The sequence below is a fragment of the Fukomys damarensis genome, unplaced genomic scaffold (genome assembly GCF_012274545.1).
Source record: "Fukomys damarensis isolate Sample0158 unplaced genomic scaffold, DMR_v1.0_HiC HiC_scaffold_17, whole genome shotgun sequence".
Classification (NCBI taxonomy): domain Eukaryota; kingdom Metazoa; phylum Chordata; class Mammalia; order Rodentia; family Bathyergidae; genus Fukomys; species Fukomys damarensis.
Genome location: NW_022900929.1, coordinates 34,080,665 through 34,103,112, shown reverse-complemented (window position 1 = coordinate 34,103,112; position 22,448 = coordinate 34,080,665). Strand labels below are relative to the sequence as shown.

Sequence of the window (22,448 nt, the reverse complement as noted above, 5' to 3'; positions counted from 1 at the left end):
ACACACACACACACACACACACACACACACACACACACACACACACACACACACATGTTCATTAATATGACTTCAGATTTTATAGTTCCTCTACACCCATACCACCCTGACACCCAATCTCATCAGATTCTATAGTTCAATCTTTAAGAAATTCAACTTGTTGAGTTTTGGTACAGAAACAAAGAATAACTCCAATTATCTGAAAAGATCATGAAAATACCATTCCTCTTCTTTACTAATAACTGTCTGTGTGAGGTCAAATTTTTAGCATATACTTCAACCAAAATAATATATCACAACACACTCAGTAAAAAATGATTTACAAGAACCTAGCTGTTTTCTGTTATGCCAAATTTTAATTAAAACAGATGTACAGAAATGCAAGACAGTGCTACTTTTCTATTTCTTATGATTGTTTTTTTCATTAATACATATTTATATTAACTTGTAATGAACTTAAAAGTACTACTTTTAAATCAATTAATTTTTTAATATCTTCCTTTAATTTCTAAAAGAGAAACCCACATGAACAAAGGCTTTTTGGGAGTCCAAAGTAATTTTTAAGAATATAAGAGTCCCAAGACCAAAACATTTGAGAATAAATAACACAGACTGCAAATTGAGATGCATGGGTTGTAGTTTCAGCTTTGCTCTTCCTTAACTACTTGAGACCCTTCCTCTGAAAAAGAGGTTAGGACTAAATGACTTGTAAGATCCAAGTGAAGTCTGTAGGGTTTTTGTGGTTCTTTTCATTTTTGAGACAGGGTCCAGCTATGTAGTTCAGGCTGGCCTTGAACTCACTATGTAGCCCAGGCTGACCCTGAACACAAGGTGATCCCCCTGCTTCAGACTCCGAAGTGCAGGGATGACAGGCGTGTGCTACTGCACCAGGTAAGTCTGCAGTTTTCCATTCCTTACCTTAAAGTTGTAGATTTCATTGTAACAGTCAGCACTTTTCAGAAACCAGGTTATATTTAAAGACTGATCACAAGGTTCTCCATCAACTACAAAAGAAATTACTGTGAATAAAAGAGGATTTCCAAACAAAGCATTTTTTTCTTAAATGTATTTTAATTTTTTTTTCTTTTTCTGGTAGCAGGGATCAAACTCAGGACCTTGCACTTGTGAGGCAGGTGGGGTGCCACTAAGTTAAATCCCCAGTCCAAAGCATTTTTTTCTTAGAAGCAATTTCCTATTAGCCCCTATCCTAGTTATTTTTTAACCTGAGATATTCAAGGACCTTCCTTTTTCCAAGCATAAGGAAGTAAAGTAATATTTTTCCAGATAAAAGTATTGTTGTTCACTGGGGGAAAAAAAAGAAGTTAGGCAGTGTTTCATCCTTTTGAAACTGTGGGTTTATTTCTGTCTTAAAACATCAAATTTTAGGGCCAGGAATTTACCTGAATGGTTCTTCTGCCTGCCTCACAAGCACAAGGACCTGAGTTTGATCCCCAGTACCAAAAAAAAACAAAAACATCAAATTTTAGATCTCTATTAGAAAAAGCCTGGGAGTAAGAAAGCAGTCCTAAATTAAAAGCAGTCTGCTATTATTCAAATACTTACTGAACAAAGCACATATATACAAGGATATAACAGCACAAAGCTGGACCAAAGAGAGGAATGGAAAAGAACAAATTCTTAAAGTTCTTTTAAAAAGCCATACTCCAGGGCCGGGGATTTAGCTCAGTGATGCCAGCGCCTGCCTGGCAAGTGCAAGGTCCTGAGTTCGATCCATGGTTCTGTTTGGTTTCTTTTTTGGTACCAGGGATCGAACTCGGGTCCTTGTGCTTGCCAGGCAGGCGGCAGAACCACTGAGCAAAATCCCCAGCCCAATCCATGGTTCTGGAAAAAATTAAAATAAAAAGCCACACTCCAGTTGAAGAGACACAGACTAAGAACACCAGGGATGTCAAGAGGCAATATGCATGACTGTTAAATGGTGGTACACTGAGGGAAAAATTCATTTGAATCTTGAATGACTCAAGATAAAGCAATGAACAAAAAAATCAAACATGGCTGAGGAAGTTAGAAATTAACAAAATCAAAACATAAAGAAGATAAAGAAAACCAGCCTTTTTTTTTCAAAGTTCACCTTAAGAAAAACCTTATGAAACTGAAAGCTTCACATAACTCATTAAAATAGAGATTGGGAAACAATATTCTAATAGAGCAAAGCGTTATTCTGGGATGTGGAGTGTAGCTCAGTGGGAGAGGCTCACCTAGCATGTCTGTGGCCCTGGGTTCAATTCATAACACTGGAAACATTTGTAAAAGGCATCACTTTGACAGCCCAATTGCCCATCAACTGGAGAATGGATAAAGAAGATGTGTTGTTGGGCTTTTTTAAAATATAAAATAGAGTACTACTCAGCCATAAAGAAAGAGAAACTAGAGACATTTATAGCTAAATGGAAGCATATTGAGGCCATACTCTTAAGTGTCATAGAGGACACACATGTGTAAATACTGAATAGTTTCTCTGGTTTGAGAAACTTAAAGTGTAAATAAGGATCAAAATGTATAATAGATAATGTGAAATAGGAAGAAAAGGTCTAAAGGAAAAGGGGAACCGAGAGGGGCAGGGGAAAGGAAAGAAGAGAAAGGAAAAAATACGAGAAAAAGAAAAATGGAAACAAAGTCTTTGTAAATAGGGAAGGGTGGAGGGGTTCAAGGGAGGGCAGGGGAATGAGGAAATAATAACCAAGATACATCATGTAAAGGGTAAAATTCCCAACGAAGAACGTCACTGTACTGTATATGAAAATGTACCAATAAACTTTAAAAAAAAAGGCATCAGTTTGAAGACATAAGAATGCAAATCTGACTATATCACTGATATGTTTTCTCAACTGCAGGAAATCAGCATTCACTTTATTTTTCATTCCAAATGTAGAAGAGATAACAGACTAAAGACTAGCTACTTTATGCAAACGTAACAGAAATAAACCTGACTGTGCTTAGGTATGAACTTTGGGTTCATAGCAAACTGAAGCAACCTAATTACAAGCTTCCCTTTTCTTTGTTTTAAATTGTTTTTTCAAACTATTTTTATTTATTTTGGCTTTTTGAAATAGTTCAGGTTGGTCTTGAACTCACAGCAATTCTCCTTACTCAGCCTCCTGAACACTAGGACTACAGGCATGTGACACCAGGTCCAGCTTTCAAACTAATTTTGAATGACCAACACATTTTCACAGGGCTGTGCCAGAATGTCCAAATATCTGACAAGCTGAGTAGAATTTATGGAAATTATACACAAGATACTACAATTTGACTATGTTCTATTGAGAAACCATAGAGAGATAAAGTTAATTAGAAGTCAGTAACATCCCCTCAACAAAAGATGCACAGGAATTTAGCTGCAAAAATATTACTATTTATGTTAAAAGATAACTAGGACAAAGTCTAGAAGTTTGAATGGAAGTCCTTAAGAGACAATGAAAATGGTTCTGCCCATGCCCACAAGCTATATACACCATACCCACAAAAGCATAAAATCAAAGACAACAGGTAAATATGAGAGCACAGAACAAGATAAAAGTGTAATTTTTAAAGAGCCTGAAATTCTCCAAAAACAATAAAATGTGGACACTTAAAAATATGCAGCTTATTTAACTTGGTAAAATACCATTAAATCAAAACACACGTTAGAAAAAGAGTGTCCATAATAAAAAAGAAAGAATGGACTGTTGGACTATTCCAAGAAACAAAAATCCTGCTATCCCAAATAACTACTCTTACCCAGTAAACCAATCTCACGAAAAAAGGACAGTGTGTCACAGTAGACTTGATTTAAATCAAATTTAAGCCATTAATTAAAAGCATCATTCCACGATATACGCACACCCATGTTTATAGCAGCAGTTTGTAATAGCTAAATACTGGAAACAGCCCAAGTGCCCATCAACTGATGTATGGATAAAAATAACAGTTTTTTATATAATGGAGTACTACTCCACCATACAGAAGGATGAGCTTCAGACATTTATAGCTAAATGAATGGACCTTGAGACCATACTCTTTAAGTGAAATAAATTGGACACACATTTAAATACCACATTATTTCTCTGGTATGAGAAACTGAATGTGGAAATAAGGGCTGAGATGTATAATGGATGTTGGGAAATGGGAAGAAAATATTCAAAAGGGAAGCAAAACAAAGGAGGGGGAGGGAGAAAGGAGGGATGAGAAAAGAAGTGAAAAAATAGAAGGAAAAAATGGAAACAAAGCTTTTGTACATAGGGAGAGGAGGGGGTTGGGGGAATGGGATAAAATTAAATTTATTAAACAAAACTTTTGTAATGCTCAGAAAAGGCTTTTGTGATGCTTCACAAAATGAAATCCCTTGAAATCCTTTATAAAGTGAACCCACCTCATAAAAAAAAAAATTAAGTCATTAGTCAGATTCTATTTTCATGGATCTAGAAATTCTACCTCTACTTTCAGCCTACTATAAATGTAACATTAATGAAAAAAGGAAATTTTTCTACCACTTCCCTGGTGTCTAAAACAGAGTACCCAGGCCAATGATACACACCTATAATCCCAGCACTTGGGAGGCTGGGGCAGGAAGATCACATTGAGTTCAAAGTCAGCCTGGCTACATAGTGAGTTCAAGGCCACCTTGAACTACATAAGACACTCAATAAATAAAGTCAAGCAAGTACCCAGCACACAGCAAGTATTTAACAACTATTAAACAATTAAAAGAATTAAAATCCTCCAGCTGTACATTTTCATGGAGAGGTAAATTGAGAAGTACACATAAATGATCTGTATTTTTGACCTTCATCTCAACATAGAACTTCCCATAACTATTCTCTAAAATAAAGTCAGTTTCAGAACCAAAAGCTTTTTTAAAAAACAAACTGTGATAACTTAGGTTGCCCCACTAGACAAACTCGTTTTTTCTACATAATCCCTATTTCCTAGGGACATCCCGGAACTTCCTCAAGGTGATAAAACACTCCTTTGGTAAATAAAAGATCTACTGAATATATTTGTTCTGACCCAGTTGTCTAACAAACTTAGGTCATGTTTTCAGTAAGTGCCTAACAAGCATTCAAGAATATAATCAGTGGTACCTGTTATGATTCCAAACAGATTAAAATATCAGTCTGGTAATCAACCAACACACAAAATATAACTGTGATTTAATATATAATTAATATATATAAATATGGTATTTGTATGTGTATTCAGAGTCCAAAAAAAATGTACACACTTCAGGAAAAGTAAAACAGAACAATTTTTTTCCCCCAACAGACGGTTTTACCCTCAGATGAGGGGCCCTACAGGATGTCATATATCACAGAAAACCCACTACATGGCCAACCCTTAGAAAAGAAATTGAAAATACAATTGCAGCAATCTTGATTACCAAGGTTACTCAAACAGCAGTTCGTCATACTAATAAACACCTGGTAGCTAATGGTCACCACTTTGAGCACCTCTTGCAATTGTAGAACAAAGGTTACTTGTATTAATCTTAAGATGTCTCAATAAATTTAGTATTAAAATATTTATACAAATTTTTCTGTATCCAATGTACACATTTTTTGGTGGACTCTGTAAGTTACGGCTTGTGTTCAGATGTAACCCCAATGCCTCAGGTGGTCATAGGTGGGGCTTTTTCCAGAGGTGGCTGGATCTAGAGTATGTGATGCTGGAAATGATTCATGGTGTAATGCTAGGCTCAAAGGCACTAGATTTAAATGTGTGAGTGTCACCTGCCCTAAGTAGCTTGGATAAGATATAAGGAATAGAAAGAGCTGTGGTTATCCATTGCTGCTTTGTTATCTTCTGCCCACCATGAACTGTTTCTGTTCTGTGATGCGATCCTCCCTTGGAGCCAGCCAATTATGGACTGAAATCCTACAAACTGCTCTAAGTAAACTGTTCTTCCTTTAACTTTGGGTATCGAGTATTTTGTCTCAACAAGAAAAGTAACTAAGACACTATATACAAATACACATACTACACAGCATTATATATTCAGCACAAATACTCAATATAGTATATAAAACAAGTATACTGTATGTAGTATGTATAATGTATACAAAATTACACATATTATATGTATTATGTATTATTTATAGTGCATGTGTATATATAAAAGATAGTAAACTGAAAAACAAGGGAAGAAAATAAAGTTCATACAAGTATTCTACATATTTAATGAAAGGGCCTGAGGTTTAATAAATGTTTATACCTAGACCATCTTGGACTACTAAAATTCAGAACTTATCCCAGCACTCAGGAGGCTGAGGCAGGAGGATCGCTGTAAGTTCGAGACCAGCTTGGGCTACACAGTGAGTTCCAGGTCAGTCTCAACTACATAGTGAAACCCTGTCTCAAAAAAAAACCCCCAAAAAACCCAAAAATAAATAAATAAACAAAAGTCAGAACTTAAAAATGTGTGCCAAGTAGGTTATCTGGGGTAATAAGTAGGTGATTAAGAAGTTTCTAACTAAAAAATTCAAAAACTCACATTTCAAGAAGATAGTGGTATTTCTGAAGAGGATCTTTCCAAAACTAAAATAATTTTTTCCCTGAAAAGATAAAAGAAGATAATTAACATCAGAATGTTTCAATTCCCAAGACAGCATATACCTAAATTTATAAAATACTTAAATTGGTTTTCTAACTAAAACATGAACAGCTACTTTTAGTGAAATTCCAACACATACAAATGGCAAAATATGCTTAAAATAATCATTTTCATAAAAATCTATTATTTCACTTTAAACCTAAAAAGACTTAACTATTAATCCTTGTATTAACAAGTAAAATTTAAACCTGAAGATCTTTAAGCTAATCTTGGCATATAAATTTACAATCAGCGAGCAGAAAGAAAAATACCAACATGTTTTTTTTTTTTTTACCACTATCTGTATTTGGTTTTGTTCTTCACAGAAATATACCTTACTCAAAGAAGTTTGCAAACATGGGAGGGGCAGAAGAAATTAATCTTTACATTTCAGTTGTTTATTCTATGTTAATCATTCCTGTTTTAAACATATTTTCCCTATGCTTCCTAATGGCCACACAGCAAATCTTGAAATAACTATTTCAAAGTTTAACCGAAATCAATCCACCTCGTAAGTAAAAGCACCCAGAAACAAACAAAAGTGCAGAGGGGGGGAAAAAAAAAAAGCTCATTTATATATCCCCCATCCAACCCGGGGTCACTGGGTTCTATGAAACTTCAGCTCAAAGTAAGTTAGTTATCTATCTGTACATCGAGTTTAACCCACTCCATCTGTACTCCCAAATTAGGCGCTGAAAGTTCTGTCACTTTCCTGATGAAAAACCTCTCCACAACTCCTTTCCGCTGCAGGAGGGGCCCCGGCATTCCCCCCAGCCTACCCACGCAGTGCGAGACTTTCAACTTGGGTAGATGGATCTCGGTTCGGCAGCACACAACCGGAATCACACCCTTTTGCAGAACCTTCGTGGACCCCTCGGACCGCCGTAGCCCCACCTCCCGCTCCTCCGGACTCGGTCACTACTGTTAACACTTACAGACGGTATCGGAATGTGCCACTTGGATCTATCGGCAGCAGACACGGATGCCGGTCCTGCAGCGAAAAGCGACAGTGGGAACTGCTGTCTCCCGAGAAGAATGACAGGCAACAGCTGAAGCCACGCAGCAACCGCCATCTTCAGAGCCTTGGAGCGCTCACGAAAAGCATTGCACCTCCTTCCGGTTCATCCCGCCCGCTTCCGGCCTTGCGCCGAGGGCGGATCATCCGGGTCCTCAGATAGCGCTGGGCTGGTTTGTTTTAGTTACTCAGACGTTGCTCCCGGCTCCGCGTCAGATTTGCAACCTACTGCGCAGGCGTCATCCTGTCAAGCCGGTCGGCCGAGTTAGGATGGTCACCAGAAGCCGCTCTGGCCTCCAGTTTCTCTCCTGCTCCTATCCCCTAAGGGTATGGGGACCAGGCAGTCACTCAGTGCAGTGTTCGCCTCTCTCCCCCGGCTCGCCCCAGCCCCCTCACCCCTCTCACGTCAGAGTCGGACGTCCGGAGTCCAAAATCTGGAGAAGCAGTGATTCTGGCTGCCTGGTGGCGTCTAGTAGTGAGCTCTCGGCTTTTGGAGCTATTGAAAGCAAAAGCCGGAGTTTGACAGTGAGAAAGTAGAAGCGACCTCTAGACTGGATTGTGTGACACATAATTTTCACAGACCCCCATCTCATCCTGCAAAGTAGGAAGCTGCAGGAGCGCTGGCCCGCGACGTCTCCTAGAAATTCCTTCGGCCGGCACTTTCTGCTCAAAACTAAACGAGGCGCTGCAGCGACGGAGCCGCAGCTTCCCTCCACTCGGTGAGGCCGCCTCGGTTCTGCCCGACATTCAGCTCTACTTCTGCCTTCCAGGGTTCATCACGTCTGCGCCTTCTCTGCTCCAGAGGTGCCTAATAAAAGTACGGCCCACATCACCCAGCTATAATCGAGAAAAACTTGCCGACCGTATAATCCTGTAGAAACGCTAGTTTGAATCCGAAAAAAACAAAAACAAAAAAACAGGAGTAAGAGTCAAGATTTATTGCTCTATACGGATCCGGAGGGGACTCTTTCCCGGAAATTTGACGATGGTGAAGTGCTAAGACCGCTCAGTGGATTTTTTAAAATACCACCAGAGACCGTGTTGAGAGCTGGGAGCTAGTCAGAAGTGACAGGGAAGCCATGGAAGCAACTGGGAAAGAGGAAATCAGGTAAAGACTGAGTGCTGGGGCCCAACTAATCCCAGGGCAGGACTGAAAGCCTTAGGTTTCATTGATTTTTCTCCTTATCCCTGGTGCTGGGGATCTAACTCAGGGTTGCTGTACCCCTAAGCTACATCCCCATCCCTATTTATTCATAGAAATGATCTTGTTAAATCTTCTAAACTGGCCTATAACTTGGGAGCTTCCTGCCTTAGCCTCCGGAATAGCTGGAATTAATCGTGTGCCACCTTCCTGACTCGTTCATTTTGTTTGTTGAGACAGGGACTCCTTATGTAGTTCAGGCTGCCTTGAACTATGTAGTCCAGTCTGGCCTCCAACTGGTGCCTTAGCCTCCCAAATACTGAGATTACAAGTTGTTTCATTTCTGTGTTGTTATTGACATTTTTATTGTGTTTCTTATTTAACTGATGTTTGAGTGACTTAGCGTTTTTTACTAAATTCTGCACAGAGTAGCCAATGTTAGTAGCCTCTCATAAATTTAGGATGGTAAGTGACACTAACAGGGAAACATTGTGACCATGGCTCTACCACGTGAACATCCAACATGTTGCTTTCCAAGTTCAGCTATTTCATTTCGTATTTCAACTAGCTCATTATTCAAAGTTGGAGACTGCAAGATTCTCTAATATTTGCACAGTTGATTAAAAAGAACACAAAAATCGAGTGCAATGAAGCATTTAATTACTTTCATGATAGACAGTTATTTTGGGATAACTAAATGTGTCTGTCTGGGCTTGTTTTCCTATGTTGAAATTTGTATTCAGTCATAGCTTTCTAAGAAATCATTAACATGCAGACTACAGATGTATTCAGTCATACCTCTGCGCGAAAGCCAGTGTGGCTTTTTATGTGATTATAATTGTTTTAGTCATATGGAGGCTAATTTAAGTACGTATATTCAAGGAGCAATTTACACCTTATTTGAGTTTTATTCCAGAAACACTTCTGGAAACGTGGCTTTAAAGAGCATTGACCTCTAGATTGTCAGCATATCTTAAAGATCTTCTGCATTTGTTTCTACTCTTATTCTAGCAAGCATATACCTCATCAGCTTGTATTGATTAGTTGCTGGTTAGGTTCTTGAAAAAGCTTGTACACAGTGCTGTACGTCTTGTACAGAGGGCAACACCCACTGAAAGTATATTTTGAAAATATTTCATCCATTAAATTGGTGCATACGCTGTTGGGCTTTGGTTGAGGTTTTTTAGGGTTTTTTTGTTTTTTGCCTTGTTCTTTGCTCTTTCAGATATTACTGTTGCAGTCATTTTAAAAGAAGACATCTGCATTAGGTAACAGTACTCTTTCTACTGCTTTGGAGTAATCCAGGACTTGATATTTTTTGCCTGGGATATTTTACAAAAATAAGGATATTGTTATACAGCATGTGCTGTTATGTTACCTGAAGTTTTTAATTACCCGGGTGAGAGACAAGTCTTCATTGCAGAATAGACTCCATAGGCTTATTTTGTAACTCTAAAATCGGACTCACAAATCCTGTGTAAAATATGTTTCTTAAAAATGTCTTTATTTAGTGTTGAAGATGAAGCTGTGGATAAAGACGTTTTCAGAGATTGCAGCAAGATTGCTTTCTACAGGTATGGGAAATAAATATATCAAATGGATCAAAACATTTCTGACTGTATTTAAAAATTAATGGTTAAGTTTTTGAAAACTAGATAGACTAAGGACCAATTATGAAATTTAATGGGAGAAAAAGATTTAATGATTAAAGAATTCATTAGGATAGGAGACTAACCTTCTAACCTTATGTACTTACTACTATATAGTTAAAATTTTTAATAAATATATTCTAAATAACTGTGTTTTTAAACTAATTATTGAATTTCATATCTTTGAATAGATAATAGTTTTACATGGTTCAGAAATAATATAAACGGAAATATATCGTATCACCTTCAAACCTATTCTTTGTCCCTGTAAGGAACCAGATTTGTTAACTTATTTATTCTGCTAACATTTCTCTTGGTAAATACATATATTTTTATATCACCCCCTTTCTATACCAAATAGCTTTTTGTATACACTGTTCTATACATAAGGGTTTTTTTGTACTGTGTTATTGTTTCTTTTCTGAAGAACATTGCACATGAATAAAAGTTTGTTGCATTTTTATAGCCATTGGGTGGATGTACTATAATTTATTCTGTCTGTCTCCTCTGACTAAACCCTTGGGTTGCTTTTAATCTGCTATAACAGCACTGCTGTAATAAAGAACTGCATATGTCCTTTCCTACACCTACAGGTGTATTTATAAGGTAGATTTTGCGGACTGTTATTACCATATCAAAGACAAAATGCATTTGAAATATGTTAATTTGTAAAATTAATATTCACTAATAAAATTATAGTTTTATATAAAGGAATATATTAACTACTAGCAGATTTCCCTTATATAGATTATAGTATTTTGAATTCTCATCACTGTTCTATGAGATTGCCCATTTGCCTAGGGGGTCAAATAAGATGTTCCTAAAATCTTCATTTTTTTTTTTTTTAAGCCAGGTATGGTGGCATATACTTGTAATCCCAGCATTCAGGACGCTGAGGCAGGAGGATTGCCACATATTCAAGGCCAGCCTGGGCTACATTGTGAGTTCAAGGCCAGCCTGAACTGCATACTAAGACCCTGTCTCAAAAACTATAAATAAATAAATAAATAAAATATTATTTTTTAAATGTCTACCTTTATTTGATCCCCAAAAGTGAAATAATCAAAAACTATTTCATATATTTTAACTTTCTTATTTGCTCTCTATTCTAGAAGAATAAAAGCTTATCATTTTAATTCAGAACAGATACCTTAGGAAAAGTTGACAGTGACTGGTCACCTTGTTAAACATCTGGATTATACTGGACTTCTATTATAGAATCTATTGAGTTACTACTAAAGGGTCCATTTCATGAAAAAAAGGAAGAAAATTAACAAGCTCACAAATGTCATCTTTGAAAACTACCCCATCTTCTCAGTAAAGGAGAGAGGTTCCCATCCTTGAGCAGTGTTACATTGAATTTTTCATTAGCGTTCTTATTAATACTAATTTTATTAGCACTCTAATAATGTAGTACTCATTGCACTTTATGAGCATATAATCTATGCCCAGGTCGTATTTATTGTAGTGAATTTTAATGCCTTCTACGTGATAGTAGTCTCTTGGATGCTGCTGACAGTCACAAGTAGTCCTCACATGTGTATGTATACTCCATATCTACAGGCGTCAGAAAAAACAGCTCTCCAACAATTCCACCTATCGTGCGTTATTAGACTCAGTCACAACAGGCAGAGAGAGCACCACTTTCCAAATCATCAATGAAGCAACTAAGGTGAGGCAGAAATATCTTCTGTAGAGCAATTTGTTTCTATATTAATTTGAATTGAATGATGTAAATTTAATAGCTAATTAAAACTATGTATGCCTCAATACAAATTTTCTTAGGGAAGGAATGTCATCTTTTTTATACTTACATAACAGTACTATAATACTATTATGAATATAACATAGAAATTGCCTATGTATCAGATGTGTTTCTAGTTGATTTACAAAAGTTATTTCCTTCTTTTTGGTTTTTTTGAGACATGGTCTCACTATGTAGTTGAGACTGACCTGGAACTCACTATGTAGCCCAGGCTGGTCTTGAACTCACAGCAATCCTCCTGCCTCAGCCTCCCGAGTGCTGGGATTACAGGAGTGCGCCATCACGCCCGGCTACAAATGTTATTTCCTTTTAATTAGCCTTCATAATACACCAAGAAGTACATTGTGTTTTTCTCAATTGCCAGGTAAGGAAAATGAAATGTACAGTCAGTTGCCAAAGTTACAGAGCTGTTAACCAGAAAATCCTCCTGTATCTGTCAGACTCCATCAGACACCCATGCGCTTTCCACCATTATTGTAACACAGTTGTACATGCCACCTAATAAAGAACAGAGTCAATAACTGTCAGATTCACAGTGTGAGTGATAAAAGAAAGGTAAACGGACTATGCAGTAGAAAACCTGAGTCACAATATTCCATCTCCTGAGCTGCTTCACTAGAAGATCATCATAGCTATTGCATACTGAAAGGGTCACCGTAACATATCTAAGTACTTTTTCTCACCTGTCAGTTCCTCATGCTACTTCAGTTGTGCCACAGAGATGGGAAAGTGCTGTGGGCTCTGCTAAGAAGCATGACTGTGTGCAGTCACCTGATGCTGTTTACCTGACTCTCACTTCCAGATTCTTACCCATCTTTTACAAGCGTTTAAGCATGTGGGGCCCCAGGGAGCAATATGAATGAACTGGTAATTCTTATACCTGAAACAACACAGTTACACCTATGTAGTCCAGGCCCTCTAACAGTTTACACAAAAACTCAGGCAACTTACTAACAAGTCCCAGTTCTCTCTCTCTCTCTTTCTCCCTCTTTCCCTCCCTCCCTCTCTCTCCCTGGTACCAGGGATCGAACTCAGGATCTTGCACTTGGGAGGCAGGTGGCAGCAGAACCACTGGGTTAAATCCCCAGCCAACAATTCCCAGTTCTGAGACCCTAACTTTCACCTGAAAGCTGTGATTCCTAGCCTATGCTTAGGAATCTCATCAGGGAGTTCTATATAACATTTGGAAACTCAGGATCAGAAGAAGCACTTGGCTCTGGGAAATATAATGAGCCCACCAGAGGCTTTTCAGCAGACTTTAACTCTGCCATCAGATGTCAGGAATCTTCCTATCTTGTTTTTCTTCCTGTCTCCATGGTGCCTAATCCCAGAGAGTTGTAGTATTCATGATCGGGATAAGAATTTTCAAGCTGGGCTTGGTAATGCATGCCTGTTATCCCAGCACTTGGTAGGCTGAGGCAGGAGGATCGCCTGGAGCTCAAGGCCAGCCTGAACTGCATAGTGAGACCATATCTCAAAAAAAAAAAGAAAACTTCATTGGTCCTTCGTAGTATGTTCAGTCTCCAGAAAGATCCACTCTCATGAAGACACACTGAAGCAAAGTAAATCAGGCAGAATTATTTTTGAGTATCAGTTATGAGCTGAAATGAAAATTCTCAACACAGCTCAGTAGCAGTGCACTTATGGTAGACTCCTATGTGCCCTTTCACATGACTGCACATCATTTTCTGTCTTTGGATCCTGACTGTGTGAGAGACAGTGCTGTTTAGATCAGAAGTAGCACACCAGCTCCCTTCAGAGGGAAATAATTTACCATATGAGAAGACCCATGGGATCCCAATGCCAGATCCCATCTGACTCAGAAATTATCTGAGGTGTCAGCAACATAGCTCCCAAAGTTGAGAACTTTCTGGACCCCTTAGAATGGACTCCATACTCAAATATTGGAAATACCAGAGTTGCATAAGGAATCTGTGAACTCTGTTCTTAGGCAAATGTATATTTTGATAGTTCTCCCTGAACTTCAAGGCTACACTCTATTTTAATATTCTCTTTGTCATGTAGAATTGAAATGACTAATAGAGACTCAAGGTTCAATGCCTTCTTTTAGTCTAACAGGGACTGTGAAGATCCAGACAATAATCTCTGCATCCATCTCATTGCACAGTAATAGAATATTCCTTAAATGTTGTTTCTTGGATGAGTTGGGTGTTTCAAGGGTACTGCACATTAGGATATGGTACTAGTGTAGTCCAGAGATTTAAAGCAAAATATCTGCTTCATGAGAATGAAGCCTTTCATTTCAGATTCAGAGAGACTGAACCCAAAGCCTAACAGGATCATAATCAGCTCACAGCTCCAGTTCTCAGTTTGCACTGATAAGGCAGATTCTGATCAACCTCTTGTTGCCTGCCAGTCCCCATGCCTTTAAAATGCTTAAAACAATAATTTTGGAGTTGTCAGAATTTATTTTTAAATCCTTCTTTCAAATTCCCTTGCCCCAATCTGCCCCTTAATAAACAATTAGGAAACAGAATCAAGCTTCATTCAATAATAGTTTGCTTGGGCCGCCATAACAAAATGCCATAGATGGGGTGGTTTAAACAACAGACATTTGTTTCTCACATTTCTGATGGCTAGGAATTCCATGAACAAGGTGCCAGCACATTTGCTGTCTAATGAGGACCCTATTCCTGGCATGTAGGTGGCCTCCAGTGTAGATAGATAGAGACAAAGTAAACTGTGATCTGTTCCTATAAAGGTATAATCCAATTCTAAGGGCTCCACCCGCATTAACCCAAGCCTGATCCCTCCCAAAAGGCCCCATCTCCAAGTGCTACCACATTGGAGGGTCAGGGCTTTAACATGCAAACTTTGGAGAACACAATTTAGTCCATAGCAAATACAGTGTTCCTAAAACACAGTAATATTACAGACCAAGCTAAAGTATTGACCTCTATGCTGATCAGGACATTTGGGCTTGAGGAAATGCTGTAGCAGGTTGGGACGTTTATGTTTTCCCACAGAGTCCCACTATAGTCTTGTACTTTTTTTTTTTTTTCGGAGACATGGTCTCACTATGTAGTTGAGACTGACCTGGAACTCACTATGTAGCCCAGGCTGGTCTCGAAATCACGGCAATCTTCCTGTCTCAGCCTCCCAAGTGCAGGGATTACAGGCGTGTGCCACCATGCCCGGCTTTTGTACTTACTTCTGATGACAGAATAATCAGGTAGATATTTGATAAAGAAGATTCCAGAAGAAAATCTAAAAAGGAAACTGATCAGAAAACTGTTCACTGCTTTTTTCGTAACTTTCCCCCCTGCTATCAATTTTTTTTTTTTTTTTTTTTGAGACAGGATCTTGCTATATAGTTAGGCTAGCCTTGAACTCACTATATAGCCCAGGCTGGCCTCAAACTCCCAATGATCCTCCTGCCTCAGTCTCCCAAGTGCTGGGATTACAGGCATGCACCACCACACACGGCTATCATCAGTTTTCTATCTTCAGAGAAAATTTAGCCTGGATTGAGAAACAGAAGATCTTGCTTGTGACGTTAGTACAGAGAAATTTCTGCTGTCTCCTGAGTTTGACCAGAAATCACTGCTAGCCAGGCTGTCAGCAGCAGTCTTTTATCTTCAGTCTACTTTATATTGCTGGTTTTGATGATTTCTTATTATAGAGATGACCACTTAACCACTGTATTCTGCAGCCTGATTTCAAGGTTTAACCAGAGACAGCATTTCTAACTGCCTCCTTGAGAATGCAAGGGTTTCTCTGAGCCCTTCGTGAAATTGTTGCTTTCACCTGCCCCTAAGCAGGATAGAAATGAGACTTTGCCCAACCAGTCATCTCCTCAGTAAATGAAGCACTGCTATACTTTTTTAGCAAGTAGTTTCTGCTGAAATTTCAGAAGTACACCTGGACTGGCTAAATTGTCTTGGGGAATAGGCTAATACCCAGTATAAGGTCACCAGGATTCTGCACAAAAAAATTAGTATTTAAACCAGTTGGACACAACTATGGAAGGGGCAGTTAGTCTCCCACAACAAATCAATGAACTCATGAGTCCTGGGAGGTCTTGGTTAGTAGCTGGGGGAGGTGGTCACTCTCTCAGGGCTTTAGAGATGCAGAATGGAAGTATAATAACAAAATTTTATTTTGTCAACAAAAGGCCAGATCGCACTAACAATATACAAATCATGGTAACAAGACAATTAACTTTCAACCCAGATGTAGCAATTCTTTTTAGTTAGGGGAGTTTACCTTTAAGATTTGCCTATCTATTGCTGGGCATGGTGGCACATGACTGTAATCCCAACACTCAGGAGGTTGAGGCAGGAAGATCACTATGAGTTCGAGACCAGCCTAGGCTACATAGTTCCAGGTCAGTCTCAACTACATAGTAAGACCCTGTCTCAAAAAACCAAAAAAAAAAAGATTTGCCTAGCTATCTATCCTAGTCCATAGGAAGGGGGTGTTCAGGGTCAGGAAAACAAATGTTAAAAATGGTTCTTCAGAGCTCAGGGTTTTGATGTGCCCTGTTATCTCAGGATGAGATCAAATGCCTCATTCAATGGTTAATGACTCTGGTGTCTGTTAATTCGGACTTCAACAAAGCAAACTGCTCTTAGGGACAGCAGAAGCCACTCTACGTTGTGACATTTTGTAGGTTTTGCTATTTACAACAGTTTTCTCTATCAAGATCTGCCCATCAAGGAGGAGTTGATGGAGTCATAATGGCCTGGCTGCTCCTATTAGTGACTTTCATGACTCACCTCAAAAATGCTTTCAGAGTGTCCACATTCTAGGAAACAGGTTTTCTGCAAAATCAGTAGAAGCTCCATTCCTCAGAGAAGCTTTTCTGTTTTTGTGTTTTTAATGAATCTCTTTTGTTGTTTTTGGTACTAGAAAACTGGGGATGGACTTAGAAGCTTCTACAGACTAAAGGATCCTAGTGGAGACCTGAGCTTTCTGTGACAGCCCAGGAAAATTGCCACACTTGCTATCTTAAATTAATCCAGTGAAAGTGTGCTCCAGGACAGTGCTTCCCTGGGCCTCATCACAAGCAGAACCCAGTGGTCAGTGGCTACTTTGGCTCTAAGTCATTGTCAAAAGTGAGATTTCACAACTGTTGCATAAAAAGGATGACAAAATTAGCAGCTCCACACAGCACACATTTTTTATCACGTAGTTCTGTGTATCTGAAATCCTGCAGAGATTATAGGTCCTCTACTCTTTTGGGGCTGTGATGTAGGTGTCTAAGAGACCAGAGCCACATGAGGGGACAAATCTGCTCTCAAGCTCACTTGGTTGTTGGCAGAGTTTCAGTTCCACATGGGCCGAAGGGCTGAGGACCAGGCACCCTGGGTACTGTGTAGAGTTCTGCCCAGATATCAGGAAGCACTGATGTCTAAAGATGCAGAAATATCTTTCTAAAGAAAGCAAAATCAGTCTTGAAAAGGAAAATTCATTATCTACTGACATAGATTTCTTTTCCTGTGCTAGTTCTTTTTGTCTCAATTCTTAAATTACTCTTTAGCTTCCCTGCTGCTAGAAGATTTCTTGATGGACCATGACATGGAAGCAGGTTTTGATCTCGAAATATGGTCACCACCAGTAGTTTGATGATATTTTAGACCTTCCTTGCTGGCTGGGTTGTCTGGTTGCATACTTCTGCCGAGGTCCCTGAAGGTCTCTGGGTTGCTAACACCTCCATTGTCTGGTGAGGCCTCCCAAAGTTTGGTACAGTTCTCCTGGCTTGGCTCACCAGATGCTACAGTTGAGTGGGCTAAACATAGTCCAGGCTGTTGTGTATGCCAAGGATAGAATTGCTAAGTGTACGCTTCAGGGTATGTAGTAAGTAGCTACATGTATTGAAGATCACAGCATGGTAGCAGAAACAGGAAGAGAGGCATAGGAAAAAGCGTGAAGCAAAAAAAAAGGACTTGAAGGCAAAAGGAGAAAGGGACTCAAGTACAAAGGCGGGAAAAAATAAGTTCTCAATTTTATCAACCTCTCTTGCATAACCTACCTTCTTGATATATTTTTTCATTGTCATTTCCAAGCATCACTAAATGAAGGAAGAGATTTGTCAGTTTACTTGTTCATAAATATCCAGATAGTTCCATAGCAAATGAGAATAAGAATAGATAGAAACTCTCAGTGTTTTACATAGACTTTTTGAAAGAAAAAGTTTGTGAGGAAAGGATTGGGCAATGACTCAGTTAAGAAGCCTCAAGGAAGTGATTTGCAAACTCATCCACAGAGTGCTAAGGTTTCCATGAAACTACTCAAATTTCAGTGCAGGAAGCGGGTGGGGCTCAAGATGGAGTCCTGGGACTCTTCCCACTGCCCTCATCCAAGTAACTCTACTTATTAGACTTTTTGAAATATGAATACATATACATATACCTTCTTTCTTTCTTTCTTTTTTTTTTTTTTTTAGGCAGGGTTTTTTGAGTCCAGGCTGGCCTTGAACTCACTATGGAGCCCAGGCTGGCCTCAAACTCATGGCAAGTCTCCTGCCTCAGTCTCCCAGGTGCTGGGATTACAGCATACATCACCACACCCAGATTTAAATGCCCTGGTATTTCTAAAAATTAAGCTAATAGAAAATACAGCATTAACCAGATCATAAGAGCACATACATATTAAGATAAGGGAGGGCCAGAGATTTTGCTCAGTGGGTCCAGCTCCTGCTTTGCAAGCATAGGGACCCAAGTTTGATCCCCAGTACCAAAAAAAATAATAATAATAATAATAACAATAATAATAAAAAGATCTAAGGGAATTATGTACCTAGAACAGTGGTGGCAAACCCATGGTATGTATATTATTTTTCTTTTAAGATGAAAGATGTTAATGTATGAGGATTTTCCCCTAAACTAAAACTTCAGTATTCAGGATTAATTGCAGTGTTGACACTTTGTAATAAATAAGTGTATTTTGAGTTGTAGTTTGGGCACTTGTCTCTGAAAGGTTCTGAAACAACAGAATGTACAGAGCCATCTTCATTGTTTCTTTTTTAAAAGAAAGATTTTACTAAAAAGAGAATTTTCAGGTGGGGGATTTAGCTCAGTGGTGCCACACCTGCCTGACAAGCTCAAGATCCTGAGTCCGATCCCCAGTTCGATCCTGAGTACATAATTAGATGCAGTTTGTTAATCAGGCAGGCAACCTATGTGCCTTGTGCTTAGGCAGTTGTTGCCCATTTTTACTTTCCTAAAGTCTTAATAATCCGTTGAAAGCCTCCTCTAGAGAGATGTCCAGAACGTCTCACCCTATAATCTTCAGTAGTCTCCTTCCTTGTTCTTTCTTCTGTACTGTACTTGTCCTTCTGCCTTAGATTTACCATAAAATGCTTTACATAAACTTTGCATCTATTTTGTCTCCTCTAAATTACAATCTTTCCAAGAGATTAGTCATTCCAATATTAAATGCCAAATCAATGTTAGCTGAATTGAACTTAAGAGAATGGAAATATGTATCTAGGGAGATGATATTATTAATCTGATAGAATTTCAGCTTTATTCATATTTAGACACATTTTCAAATGTTAAGATTCCGAACTTAATGTTAAGATTGCACACTTAGAACAATTCAAATATGCAAAAAAATTAAACATGAAAACAGTAATTATAGTACAATCACTACTATAATATAATCCTCGAAGTGCCTTTCAAGCATCCACAGCCATAGTACTTATTTAGCTTGTTATTCTTCAGTATCATATTACTGTTTTGTTTTGGTTTTGGTTTTGGTATCTGATTGAACTTGGGTCCTTGCGCTTCCAAGGTAGGCCACCGAACTGCTGAGCTAAATCCCCAGCCCCTCATATTACTATTTAAATGATCTCTCCTATCCTAAAGAGGCAAACTTCCAGTAACATTTCTTATTTTGGTGTTCCTTGATATTTTCCATGCTTCCTACCTCTTGCTTCCACCACATTGTACCTACCCAGCTTAGCCTTTGTTATAGCAGACATAATAATAAAGGTCCCCATTTATACCCAAAACTCGAATCATACTTCATGAAGAATTTGCAGTAGACCATTATGGCATGGCACAAGTGAAAACCATGGTATATTGATGACTCATTTTGTAACCTGAATCTGACCATTTCTGTTCTCCTGGGGTTTGTTCATCTTGTTTTGTGTTTTATTTTTCAGATTTACTCTTCATATTTCTATGTCACATATATCATCCATTATAGGCGAAATTTTGCATAGATATCCAAGCCCATTGAAAATGTACTCTGGGCCTATTCCCAGTTACAAGTCTTTTGGTTTTAAAGTGGCAAGCTTCATTTCATCCTCTACTAGAAAACCCCAACCGTCATCATGTGACTCTTTTCTTTCTGTAGCCTTCTATCGTTCCTTTTTCATTCAGCTGGAATCTAGTTGGTCTGGTTTTAACACCCTGTTATTCTCACCTCATCTATAGTGCATCATAGATACATATATCCTAATTGTCCAAGACCTATTTCAGCTTGCGCCTGGTATCCAGTGTAGTAATTATTAATAGATCCCTTTCACTGTACAGATTCTGTCATAGACGAGTATATGTTAACTCATCCATAGAACACACCAAAGGTATTTCTTTTGCAATCAGAGGTATAACTGAGCAAGTACCTACGTAGATTGGGGAGTTGCTTGTTTTATTATTGCCATTGTTCACCAATTTGTTTGGCTTATAATAATGTAAAATTATTTTTCTAATTATTATAATTTGACAACTAGAACAAATTACTATTGGGGTGCTCTTTTGAAGCTAATCTTACGTATCTGTTCCCAGCTTCCTCTCCTTGCTGAAGTTTATGGTATAGAGAGAAACATTCTCAGGCTTAAAATCAATGAAGCAACTCCATTGAAACCCAGGTACGAGGTTTCTGATGTCCTCATCGGCAAGCTGAGCACTACAAGGTGAGCCAAGGAACAGGTATCATAGATTCACACTCAGTATGTCTTTTATTACACCTTGAGTAGATTTTGTATGCACCTCCTACTTCACCCATTCAAATCTGCAATCATTTTCAGGGCTAATATTCAATTATATGAAGATAAATGTATCAGTGTTGTACGTTATATGTTTTGGATTTTCTTCACCCACTATTTGACTCATCAGTACCTATTAATGGAGAAGGTAGAGCTTTGAGGCCTGTCCTCCTTCTCACAGTAAAATCATTTTATTAGCCATACTTTTGAAGCAAGTCTCAGGAAATCTACATACTCACTCAGATTAGCAGCGCTGCTCCAGAGACCTAATATACTAGTCAAACCCCATGCTTATAGCTATTTACAGTATATAGTTAGACTGACTTAATTAAGGGTATTCTCAGGAGTCTAAAATGTAATTTTACTTAGAGTCAGAGATAAATTTATAATCAGTGTCTAGGTGAAAAAAATCATTAGGGACTAAAGCATTTTTAAGTACCTACAAAATCTTCTTCAGTTTTCCCTATACTTTCCCATTAGTCTTCAGTTTGGTCTGTCTGGCTTATTGACTTCTGCTTTTTTCTTGTTATTATTTCACTAAGGGAATATAAGATTATACCAGATACTTTACTATTAATTGTTTCACTATGATTTTATGCAGATTATTTTCCCATGAAAATATAATAAAAGTTAATAAGTAAAAAGGAGAAGTTTATTCAGTTACAGTAGAACCATCATAAATTTAATCTATTCACTGCCAACAACATGGGAAACAGGAATTAAAAAGAGATGTTCTGATGGCTTTGCAATTTTACAAGTCAGTCATTGCATATATATAACCATGTGACCAAAATATATTTGGGAGGATTATCTTTGCTAGTAGATCTGGTAATAATTTCATATCTGTGTCTATAAGTAAAATTACTCTAATTTTTTATGTGCCATCTTTGCTATGTTTTAGGGCTAGAATAATACAAGTTTTGTTTGATAAATATGATCTATTGGTCTGTTTTTGTTCCCACATCTTTCTAGAGGCCTTGACTACTATGGTAACTAAAAAGCTAAAAATTACATTTCTCCATTTCTCAAACTCCCTCGTAGCTAGAGTTTCTAATATAATTAATTCTGTTTCCACCAATTATATACTCTTACAGAAAATTTCATCACTTGACTCCCTGTTCTGTTTGTATAGATCTGACAGCTGTAGACTGGCTCTGCTCATTAGTTAGGACCATAGTTTCCTGATCTTCATATTACAGCTAAAATAGCATGATCCTGGAGCATTTGCCACAGTGACCTCTTTTTTTCCAGTTTCCTGATTCTAGTGGAAATAGTTCTGTTATTTATACAGCTGTGCAGTTTTTATTTTTTGTTTTTATTTCTTGTTTTTTTT

At 38.1% G+C, this 22,448-nt stretch overlaps 2 protein-coding genes across 8 annotated transcripts in view; one reads left to right on the top strand and one right to left on the bottom strand.

Annotated features, from left to right (window-relative positions):
• Positions 1-7,783, bottom strand: part of Tmem87a (transmembrane protein 87A) — a 54,351-nt gene extending 46,568 nt beyond the window's left edge. For all 3 annotated transcript variants that reach the window (XM_010624780.2, XM_033764983.1, XM_010624781.2), the window contains exons 1-3: positions 7,525-7,783; positions 6,491-6,551; positions 919-1,004 (exon numbers count right to left, since the gene is read on the bottom strand). In XM_010624780.2, the coding sequence (XP_010623082.1) occupies positions 919-1,004; positions 6,491-6,551; positions 7,525-7,662 (285 nt within the window). In that variant the 5' untranslated portion in view covers positions 7,663-7,783. The remainder of the gene's footprint in view (positions 1-918; positions 1,005-6,490; positions 6,552-7,524) is intronic.
• Positions 7,784-7,798: 15 nt separating this feature from the next.
• Positions 7,799-22,448, top strand: part of Ganc (glucosidase alpha, neutral C) — a 71,924-nt gene continuing 57,274 nt past the window's right edge. For 2 of the 5 annotated variants that reach the window (XM_010624777.3, XM_010624778.3), the window contains exons 1-4: positions 7,800-8,712; positions 10,257-10,319; positions 11,958-12,066; positions 20,916-21,043. In XM_010624777.3, the coding sequence (XP_010623079.1) occupies positions 8,684-8,712; positions 10,257-10,319; positions 11,958-12,066; positions 20,916-21,043 (329 nt within the window). In that variant the 5' untranslated portion in view covers positions 7,800-8,683. Of the gene's footprint in view, positions 8,713-10,256; positions 10,320-11,957; positions 12,067-20,915; positions 21,044-22,448 lie in introns of all 5 variants that reach the window. The other 3 variants (XM_010624776.3, XM_033764978.1, XM_033764977.1) reach the window with 2 other exon arrangements.